The 11,562-nt window shown below is 47.9% G+C and overlaps 1 protein-coding gene across 1 annotated transcript; it reads left to right on the top strand.

Moving 5' to 3' along the window:
* Window positions 1–5,282: 5,282 nt before the first annotated feature.
* Window positions 5,283–10,840, top strand: LOC134506495 (intelectin-like protein). Its single transcript, XM_063316713.1, has 7 exons — window positions 5,283–5,463; window positions 7,236–7,385; window positions 8,732–8,979; window positions 9,095–9,253; window positions 9,672–9,792; window positions 10,090–10,193; window positions 10,650–10,840. The coding sequence occupies exons 1-7, from the start codon at window positions 5,283–5,285 to the stop codon at window positions 10,800–10,802; spliced, it is 1,116 nt and encodes a 371-aa protein (XP_063172783.1). The 3' UTR covers window positions 10,803–10,840.
* Window positions 10,841–11,562: the final 722 nt, after the last annotated feature.

Genomic DNA, 11,562 nt, shown 5'->3' with positions numbered 1-11,562 from the left:
CTCTGTAAAGCTATATAAATAAATCTAAAGGACAACCTTTATAATCAAGGACATATGGCTGGGCAGGTGGGCAGAATAAGCTTTGCTTTCTGATCTGATCTGGTTCCAGGGCAGATCATGTTGTTGAAGCAGGCTGAGTTTCTCTGGTTGAGTCTACTGAGCACGAACTAGCCCTGAATCTTGTTAACAGCAGGGTCCAATCCTACAAAGAAATTACCAAATGCTCTTAATGTCAGGAAAGGGGTCGCTACCCAGTCAGCTGCCTGTGTAAAATGTGGGTATGAAAGGGAGCAGATTCCTTGTGGTTACAGAAGAGTCGATCAGGGAGGGCTTCACGCCAGCCCAGTGTGGAAATTCAGCCGGATCATTGCTGTGGTAGATCCATTTCATTTCAGCCTATGAAATGTGCCCAGCCCCTTGGGGTCCCTGTTTCTTCGCTGGATTGCCAAGTAAGTAAAGGGAAAGTAAAGGAAATCAGGAGGATGTCGACAGCCCTGAGAGATAGTCCAGACAAGAAGCATGACAAGGAACACCAGCTCTATCTTTATTTAAGGTTATATTAACAGAACCTTGAAAGTCTGAAAGTATTTCTTCCCCCCTTTCCTTTTACTCCCTGGAAAACTAGGGAGGGTCCCTTCTGAGATGCTTCCCACATCCCCTTTTCTTCTGTGGGCTCAGCTGCCTCTTATCTGACCATTGTTTCATCTGTGGCTCTTTCTCTTGTTTCCCAAGGTCATTCCCACATACCATTACAGATGTTGATGGGACTTGGCAAGAAGAGTGTAATCATTTCAGTCTGCCCTGGCATGGAAGCCTCCAGTTGCAATTACTTAAGGAAGTGGGCAAGCAAGTGTAAAGTTGCTTAGGTAGGCTCAGCCTTGGTCCACAAGTCCATAACTTCGAACTGGATTCATGAAGGGGGGATATCTACCAACAGTCGCATGGGATTCTGCATGGCACTCCAGAGGGTCCACCCGCGAGATTTCAGAACGTAGCTCAGTTGGACTCCGTGCCCAGTTGGCCTTGCCCTGATCCAGGCGCGGCGGCCACTGAAAAGGATTTACATCCAACTAGAAGCAAATGGTCCGCCAACCAGGTTTTCTGGAATGAAAGCATGTCTGACTTGGTAAAGTAATCCACGACGGTGGCCTCTTTGGACCCGGTGTTCCATCCTGCAGTATTGGATGAGCAGAGGGCCAGCATTTTAGGAGGATCCAGAAGTCCATCAGCCTTTCTAGGATGAGGCCTTGGGAAGTACCACACTTCCTACCTCCAGTAGCATAAAGGGGTGCTCTTTTCTTGGTGCTCCCCTCTGCTCTGCAAGAGGCAATAAGACATTGAGTCACTGGTGATCAGTTTGGGGAGCAGCACAACCAAGCTTTTGGCCCCGAGTCTTTGCTAAAGGGTGAGACGGGGTCCTCCCTTGGACTGGCTGATCGTCTGCTCATCCTTGTACTAATTCAGTGGTATTTTTTGAGGCCCAGTTTGGAAACAGCAATCAAGTAAGGGGCAGGTGCTAGGATCATGCCTTTTTCTTCTCCCAGATCTTCATGCATTGGGACCCATCACCGTTGCAGCACACGGAGCATGCCGGGAGAGGTTGTTCCGAGGGCCCAGGATCTCCAAGGTTGCGACAGCAGCATCCAAACATGGTGATTTGTGTTTCTTACTGCAGTGCTGAGCATCTGGGTAGGCCAGATTGATCAGTGATTTGGCTCTTTTTCAAGCACAGTCCCTGAGGTGGAACGGAAGTGTGGGAAGCCACAGAGCCTGCAGACCGTTGGAGAATATTGTGCAATGGAAGTCACGGTTCTCCTTTGAACGAAATGTGGAAAGCAATTTTTTATTGCCCTGAATAAGAACTGCAGAGGAAAAGGAGGAGAGAATTTCTTTGCTGGTATTCTCCTGAAGCTGTGGGTTTTGTTTTGTTTTTTTGGATCTTTTTATTCTGGACAAATCTGGCCCGTCTTTTCTCTTTTCAAAATATTGTTGTCATGCGCTGCCTGCCTCTGAATAATGCTCAGACACTGGTTCGATGGATCAGGCTCTGGTTTATTCACAGTGCAGTTACAACTCTCCCCCCTTTGCTAAATGTGCAACACAGATTACGTTCAGGGCACGATTGGGGTCATCAGCACCTTTTACCCGCCAGAGCACTTTCTCAACCTTGTCACGCTTAAGATGGGTGGACTTCAACTCCCCAAAGTCTCCAGCCGGCATGCCTGTGAAATGCGGTCTTCTTGTGATACGGGACACACCCATTTCTGTCTGTAGTGTTGCCTAAAATCCCTAGATTTTGCAGATAATTTAATACGGTGCACTTTGTTAATTCTTTCACAAACGTATCCAGTTTGAACCGTTCTCCTCAATAGAGATGTTTAAACGGGTGAGCTGCATTGAAGCGTTCAGAGAGCAGCGGTTGTTATCCTTAATGGTCATCAACGTGCACACTGCTTTGGGAGAGGCAGAACCGGATGGGTTTGCGTTCAGAGGTAAGGTGCACTAATTTCTTTCCCCTCCTATTCCTTCTCCCCACAACCAAGTCTCCATAATTTTATTTATTTATTTAATTTTATATCCCGCCTTTATTATTTTTATAAATAACTCAAGGCAGCAAACTTACCTAATACTTCTTCCTCCTCCTCTTTTCCCCACAACAGCAACCCTGTGAGGTGGGCTGGGCTGAGCGCACGCAACTGGGCCAAGGTCACCCAGCCGGCTTTCATGACTGAGGCGGGACTAGAACTCCCAGCCTCCTGGTTTCTAGCCCAGCACCTTAACCACTAGACCAAACTGGCTCTCATTATAATATAATAATAATAGCAATAAATAATAATAATAATAATAAGCAAGTAATAATGGCATTTCCATTCAGAATCTGTCTGGATGAGTGACTGATGTTAAAAAGCAGAATCTCCAGGCTGTAAAGGTCACCCTGGTGAACATGATGGTTTCATCACTCAGATGCACCTTCTGCGAAAGGAGGAACTATCAGCCACCACCCTGCTGCCTCTGGTGGGACCAGGCTGGCATCTCGCCACCATCAGTAATTAGGGCACAGTTTCTCAATCAGGGTTCCATGGCACCCTTGGGTTCCACAAGAGGTCACTTGGGGTTCCCTGAGAGATCACACTTTATTTTAAAAAAATATTTCAAATTTGGGCAACTTCACATTAAAGAGGTAAGTTCCTTTTTTATTTTTAGTTTAAGAACACTGTTAATGCATATAAACAGGCCCACCCATGGAACTAATATAATCATTTTGTAACTTCTGGCCTATATTTGAGCCTGAACGGGCAGCGGTTCCTTCCCTGAGGCCTGAAAAGGTTTGTCAAAAATTTGAGAAAGGCTGGACTAGGGCAATAACAGGCTCTGTAAGAACACACGAAGGATGCCAAGGGGTGGCAAAGAGAAAATGCCTATGTTTGCCAAAGATATCCTATTTACTGACTTCTGCATTGGCCCAATGTTTTCATGGAAACTCTTCCACCCTGTGTGTTATTTCAGAGTTTCCTGCTTTTCACTTCCTTGTTTGGGTGGGGAGACAAATTTCGTAATTGAGCTGCCTAATAAAGGTAGAGCAAGATGCCCAGACGGGCTAGAGCATCCACCTTTCTTCAGCAAAAGTGGACCTCCTCATCCAGGTAAGAGAAACTTGCGCTCAGCGCATTATCAGGCGGCACCCACTGAGGACCAGAAATTTGCCATGGGTGAGAATGGGAATCCAGTGTTTGTGTGCACAAGGAAAGCCCAGGACCAAGCCTGGACTTCTTAGAGTTTGTTTGAAGGGGCAGAAACGGGAGCCTGGAGGCGACGGGTGCGCTTCTCAGGGGTTCTGCAACACAAAATGCTTGGGTGAAGCCTGCCCTTCTTTTTTGTAGCAGAAAATGGAGAAATCTGCAGTTGTCCATCTAACTGGGGACCATAGGTGGGTTTTCACAGCACGCTGAACCAGGTAGCTAAAGAGGAGTTGAAGACCGGCATTCACAAGTTTCTTAATAGTAACCTATTAATATGTATGATAAAGTGGGCTACAATTTTTGGTTATAATGTAAAGATGGAACAAGGGGAAAATATGTGGCTGAAAGGATCAAAATTTACACTATGTTAGAATCTTAAAAAGAATTTTTATGGAACGATGCACCGTTGGCATATGTCAGCAGAGAAATTGTCTAGAATGTATAAAGGCATTTCAGATTTAGGTTGGAAATGTGGACAACAAGAAGGGACATTTTATCATGTTTGGTGGATGTGTGAAAAAGCTAGAAAATTCTGGATGCAAATGCAGACACTGATTCAGAGGATTTAAAGATTACTACACAATTGAGACCCGAGGTTTTTCTTTTGGGGCTGATGGACAGTCGGAAAAAAGCCATGGAATTTTGTTTTTGTACATGATAATTGCAGAGAGATTATTGTATCCCCAAAGATGGAAGGATTCGGCATTACCCACAATGGAGGAACGGCTGGTGAAGACAATGGAACGTGCGGAGATGAATAAATTGACTTCCTTGATTAGATAAAAGACAATAGCTACATTTATTGCTGACTGGAAACCCCTTATGGACATTTTGGGTGAAAGAGAAAAAAATGAACTATTTATTCATTCATTCATTCATTCATTCATTTTTCTAATTTTGTCACCACCCATCTCACTCAAACAGTGACTCTGGCTCTGATGATGAGACAGGCTAGACTATAGACAGAAGAGAGTCATGTTCTAACCACAGAGTAGGAGGTAAATTTTTAATTGTACTTTTAACTGCTGCAAAGAAGATCGGAAGCCACTTCTTCATATCCTTTTTCTTTCTTTTCTATTTTTCTTTTCCCTTTCCCCCCCATTTCTTGCACTTTTAACTTTCTCATTGAATTTTCTTTTCTTTTTCTAACTTTATATTAGTTTGTTATTAATTTTTATCTTCCTTTAAAAAAAATTTTTTTTAATAAAATTATGGGAGCCTCGCCGGCTACAGGTGCTCAGATTGCTCCACAGCTGGGCCAGCGCGCCTCTCCTGTATGCGGGGGACGTATCTGGGGTGAGGCTCCCGTAGTAGCTGAAGCAGATGAACTGAGACAAAGGAGGTAGGACGTTGTGCGGATTTACGGGGCTGGTTGTTTTCTTTTCCACATTGACTTGTGATGATCCTTCTTGCTGCTGTTTCTAAAAGCCTGGCCAGACTCTGGAAACGACGGAGCTCCGTTTATGGAAGGTGGCAGGAGGGCGGAGTAGGCTTCAGAGGCAAAGTTCGACTGAACAACAGCAATTAAACAATAGCAATAGCATGCCCTTCTGTGGCCATAAACCATCAAATCCCACATCTGGCTATCCACAGATTCTTGAAGGCCCCGTCTCTGCCACCCCTCCACGGACGGTCTCATCTCCCTGCAGAGGCAAATCCAGCATGAAGCCCTGGGCTCTTCTGTCGCTGCTCCTGGCTGTCTCCGCAGGAGCCCAACCTTCGTGTGAGTGAAGAACGGGTGGGCTCGGTGGGAAGCGGGCTGTGGGAGAAGACGGGCGTTCCCTCATCCACAGGCGGCCTTGGGCTCCCTCCCAGGGCAGGGTCAGCAGGGGAAGCGTTCCCTTTGGGCTAGCCAGGCTGAGTGCCAGAGGTGAGGAGCAAAGGGGCCCGAGTGCAATCCTGATACGCAAAAGACACACTTTGAATCAATGCACAAACCGGTCTCCTGATGCGGAGTAGTACTGTCTTGTGGAAACCTTGGTGCTCTCTGAGCTTGGTGGTTCACCAGTGGTGGGTGGGTGTGGTTTTCTCCTTGGCAGTTCCTTGATCAGGGTAGTGTTTTCTGCTTGTAGTCTTTTACGTATGTAAAAACTTTCAGTAAAAATTAATTTTAAAAAAGAAGAGCAAAAACACCAATCTAACAGTAGAACAACAAAAGGTGAGGACCCGTTCTGGTCTTTTTGCTTCCTCCGTAGCTCTTTTATTGTCTCTTTGGAAAGTATCCAGTCTTTTTATTTTCTTTTTATTGTCTCCATGCCAAAGAGACAGTAAAAAAGCTAAGAAGGAAACAGAAAGAGCAGAACACGTCCTCTCCAGCAACCGACGCCCAGATAAACAGGGATCAACGCCAGACAAACAAACAAGCAAATATCACCTGAATCCAGGAAGTGCCAGGGAGACAAACAATCAAGCAGACAAGCAACCAAGCAGACAAACAACGACCTAATCAAGGAATTACCAAGGAGAAGCCCACCCACCCACCCTCGCGGGCAGGGCAAGCTACTGGATATAAGCAGGGAACAAACCCCACACTCACCAGCACTGATGATGGTGCCCAGTCGGGTCATGAAATGTCTGCAAGCAACGATCAAGCTCAGGGAGCACCAAGGAATCCACAGTCCCGCCCTGAGCTACAGAGATTCTCTTCTATTAAGCAATGTCTTGGAATGGCAGTTGATTACGATGTGTTGGGATTTGCCTACAAAAAGGCACGTGAAATTTTAGGTGGCATCGACAGAAAGTTGGGCCAGAAATGCAGCAAACTGAGAAAGTTACCTACCAGGAAACATCCCACTGGGGAAACCGGCTTACACAATTTGTATCAGGAAAACTTCCAAACAAAAATACCAGAATTAGGAGAAATGCGACAAAAAACCAAATGTAGTTGTTTATCCATCAAATGGATATAGCTGCCCATCTCACGAAGGTGACTCTGGGAGGCACAGAATAAAAGAGAAAAGCTAAAAATAAAACTTTAAAAACCATTGCACAATCACAACTGAAATATAAATAAAGCCACAGAGTGCCTTCAAGATCTGGCTTGCAATATAGCCGTTCCACAGGCTCCCTATTTCCATGGGATCCCCGAGCCTTTTGACAAACCCACGTTTTAAGGGATTTCTGGAAAATCAGCAGGCCATTCCCACCTCGGGGGTGGGGGCGGGGGTGATGCCCCAACAGGCGGACGCCACACGGACAAGGCTGGTCTGTGGGGTCCCGCCAGATGGACCTCCTCAGTGGACGGGGCCCTTAATGTGCCCCTTGATGGGACGGGCAGATGGAACCAGGCAGAGGCGGTTCCTCAAATCAGCCAAATATGAAGTTTACTGCAGACTTTCATTTTCTTTTTTAAAACTCAAACACCTTTAGCAACAGGACCAACCCAACATAGGAGTTAGGAGGAAGTGAGGAAAGCCAAGGGGCCAACTCCTAGCAGGTGCTTCCTTCTGACCTTGGTGTTGACTTCCCAATGATGAATTATTCTTGCATTGATAGGCAGCACCATCTACACAGCCAAACAAGACCTCCTCAAGTTGCTGCAGAAATGGGAAGCCGATTCCTCCTGCCTTCCCAACCAGCCAGGCCTGCCCTCCAAGCTATTCCAGAGTTGCCAAGATATCAAGGATTCGAATGCAGATGCTGCCGGTGAGCAAAACTGCAGCTTGTCTCAGGAGGGCTTCTCAGTCCCGTCAAATCTCTCGGCTTCTTAATATTGCTGCTCATCCTTTATATTCAGGATGAACCCTGTGTCCTTGTTCCGCCTTATCCCGCCTATACAATAATAATAGTCAGCTTCCCATGAGATCCGACTCATAAGTAATTACTGAGAATTCTCTTTATTGGTGGGTAGCATCCAGTACCGAAGGAAAAGTTGCCACTGGAAAAGCCGGTGCTGCTTCCTCACTAAACATCTCCAGTGACTTCAAATTCGCCCCCCCCCCACTCTCCTCTCGGGTACCCCCCTCCCGCTCGTGCCAGTTAGGGTAAGCGTGTGCAGCTGTCCCCAGGGCTCTTTGCAGGTGGCCTTGGCAGGCCCAGGTAGTCCAAGCAAAGTGATGTCACACTGCAGGATGCTCCCCCTCCCTTTCCTCCAGCTCGCCAGAAGAAGCCCCGTGTTGAATGAAGCGTGCAGGCGAGTCCAGTCAAGTGTTCTGAGAACGTGTGCGCTGGGAGCACGGCAGGATGTCGGCCGGGAGAGGGTCAAACACGTCAGGATGGTGGCCACACATGTGGGACTGGAGCAGCCCCCTCCCCGTGGACACCCTGCGATGCTCCGTCTGCTGCTCCCTTAAGGCAAGGCCCTGCCCAACTTCACAGGACTTTTCCCACATACTGAAGGCAGCCCAAGTCTGCAGGGTCGGCGTTCCTTCGGCCCCATTTATCGTGCCGACAGCAAAAGCCGACAGCATTCACTTCTAAAACTATTGTTACTTCTTTAGCCTCTGTTCCAATCTACTGTGTTCATTTAAGACATGGAATTAAAGGCCGGTGTTTAACATCCCAGTGAATCTTCTCTGTGTTTCTTCTTCTGTCTCCTTTGGACTATTCAGCTGTCCGTACTTCCGCTGCTCTTAAGTTCGCAACCAGCTTCAGGAATCACTGAAGTCGCAGCACAGTCATTCATTCCTAAGAAAACTATTATAGCTCCCAGGGGAATTTCCACTGCTCTTTGTCATCAACACTTTTATTATTCTACAAGCTCTGAGGTCTGCCTATACGCAGACCACCAATACTGCACTATTCTTACCTGTGGGTTCACTTCGGCTTCCACAGACGTCATCCGGCTCGATCTTTCTAACCCTAATTTCTATTAAGCGACTGGATGCATAGCCTACGTAGATCTTGATCATATGTGATTATATACCTCGGAATCGTTATAACTCTTGTTACCATTACCGTTAAAATTGGCATTATCTTTTACCATTGATGTAAATTGCTTATTTGGAAATGTCAGTGACTTAGAATCGACCGATCTGTCTGGGTTTCGGCAGATGGATTGTATTTCCTGACCAGCGAAGACGGTGAGGTCTACCAGACCTTCTGTGACATGTCCACCCATAGAGGGGGCTGGACTTTGGTGGCCAGCGTGCATGAAAACAACATCTTTGGGAAATGCACCGTTGGGGATCGCTGGTCCAGCCAGCAAGGCAACGATGCCAACTACCCCAACGGAGATGGAAACTGGTCCAGCAATACCACCTTTGGGTCAGCCATAGCAGCAACCAGCGATGACTACAAGGTGAGAAGAACTAGTCTGAGAGGGGGGAAAAAAGAGATTTTTTGAAAAAATTGGGCCATTTGTTGGGCCCTCAAATTGCCTTCCACCTCTCTCAAGGACGTCTCTTCTTTTCCAGAACCCAGGCTACTATGCTCTTCAAGCACAGGATATCTCCATCTGGCACGTTCCCAACAACAGCCCCATGAAGAGATGGCGGGACGCTTCCATCCTGAGATACCACACCGAGAAAGGCTTCCTGGCCGAGGAAGGGGGCAACCTTCTCCGGCTCTACCAGGTGAGGGAAACTGGCTTGGCCTTTCTGCCTGCTGACTCTCCAAATACGGTAGAGAACGGGAGCATCACCGTCTCTCGCGTCTGACCTGGCTGATCTTACAATGCTAAACCCCTAGTAAGTGCTTGGTTGAGAGAGCCCCAGCAATCCCACAGCTGTCTCTTAGATCGGGGAGGTTAAGACGACATCTCAGAAGAGGGGAAAGGCAAGCGCCCTCCATGCGGTTGCCAAGGAAACGTCAAGGAGGTGTCCAAGAAGGCACCACGATTTATGCTCAGTTTTGATGACTGAGCCTCGGCTCTCCTCAGAGTCCTACCGCAGGGTCAGAGAGGAGCCCATAAGACCTCTTCACCTTCCTTCTGTGTCCTTGCCAAGGGACCATCAGTGCCCGGAAATGATCAAGCCGTGGTTTGCTTTTCAGAAATACCCTGTGAAATACGGTGCTGGTACCTGCCTAGCCAATAATGGCCCTGCCATCCCTGTTGTGTATGATGCCGGCGATGCCCAGAAGACTTCGGAGTATTACTCGCCCCACGGACGGGGTAAGGGTCCTCTCCTCGGCCAGGTGGGGCCACCCGATGAGGGTGTTTGCACTACTGGAGGCTCCTAGGCGGGAACTGGTTGAAGCTGAGTAAATGAAGACTCAGGAGGACGACGAGGAAGGAGGAAGGCCAAGGTGGGAGGACATTGACCTAACATGTCACGTGGACCCAGCTAGTCCTCTGGGTGCAGCTTCACTCAGCCAGGCTTGTTCTTCTGCTGATTGTCATCTGCCAAGATTGCGGAAATAGTTGCAATCCCCCAAAACTGCATTCAGTTGTTTCTTTGGTTTTTCTCAGGTGAATTTACCGCTGGCTTTGTCCAGTTCCGAGTGTTTAATAATGAAAAGGCGGCCATGGCGCTGTGTTCTGGAGTCAAAGTCACCGGGTGCAACACAGAACATGTGAGTATCCCGGCCTCCCCTCAGGACGGTGTTTTTCAGCTGTGGCCGCTTCCAGAGGTGTGGACTTCAACTCCCAGAATTCCCCTCTCTTGAAATACGTCTGCGTTATCCTGTCTGCCTAACACTTTTTGGAGCACGCCCTGTTCGGAGGGGGTGTGGGTTGCCGAGGTTGCGCATGGAAACGCTGGGCTTTGCTTGATGCTCGTGTTCATCCCTTTCCAGGGTCTGCCGGGAACTGATAGCCAAATTCTTTTGTAGCAGAATTCATGACCGAACCCTTTCCATCCCTTTGAGCTGCGCTTTTCATTCCCAGAATTCAGTTTTGCCTTTGCTGGATGTTGTTTGCGTCACGGTGGTGCACCCCGCCACCCACGCACACAGCACTCTTGGGAATTCTCCCGGCACCTTCCCAGTGGGATGTTCATGGGATGCTTAACCCCTTTTTTCCTTCCCTAGCACTGCATTGGGGGCGGCGGATATTTCGCAGAAGCATCCCCACGCCAGTGTGGTGACTTCACAAGTTTTGACTGGGACGGCTACGGGACCCACCGTGGCTGGAGCGTTTCCAAAGCCATGGTGGATTCCACTGTCCTGATCTTCTACCGCTGATCGAGGGCCGGAGGGGCTGGACCGTGTGCCTCCACGCGCGGCTGTCACCTGAGACGGAGGTGCCTTTCCAGGAGCAGAGAAACCTACTGCAACACGCAGGACCACAAGGCTGCAGAACAAAAATAAAAGCACCGCGTTAAAGTTTGGCCTCTGTTTTTTCAATAGTTAAAGGGACACGGTCTTCCAAGGTGGGTCACCTCGAGATGATCCCGGTGGCATTGCTAGTGCCGACCCCAGTAGTTCCAAATAAGGGACAAGGGAGATTTGTATTTTCAGTCTTGCAAGATTCTGTTAATGTAGCCTTACAATAAAACAGAATTACAATAAATTAGCTTATCTGGTCATGTTTCCTGTTTGGTCTACCTGGGAAGGCTGACATCAATGTTGTAAGTCTCAAAAGTACAAATCTCCCACTATCCCTTTTACAGCCCGAGAAACTAGGGAGGGTCCCTTCTAAGCCGCTTTCTCCATCCATTATGCAGCTGTGGGCTTTGCCCTCTCTTATCTGACCGTTCCCTTGGAAGCATCTCTTTGCCCATCTCCCAAGGTCTTTCCCACAAACCATTACATCTCCAGAGATTCTTTCAAGATCTCTTCTGAGTCAAGAGGAAAGGTTAACTGCTGGTGGGTTTCTTAGTAACCTCTGTCACCTCCTGAATATGGGCACCTAGAAGGCAACTCACCTCCCATGACATCTTTATGGATTTGCATGTTAGAGAATTGCCTAGCACGGCACACCTGGTCTTACTCAAGATGGCTC

Source organism: Candoia aspera, chromosome 17, assembly GCF_035149785.1.
Source record: "Candoia aspera isolate rCanAsp1 chromosome 17, rCanAsp1.hap2, whole genome shotgun sequence".
NCBI classification, from domain to species: domain Eukaryota; kingdom Metazoa; phylum Chordata; class Lepidosauria; order Squamata; family Boidae; genus Candoia; species Candoia aspera.
This window is presented reverse-complemented; position numbering and strand designations above follow the sequence as displayed.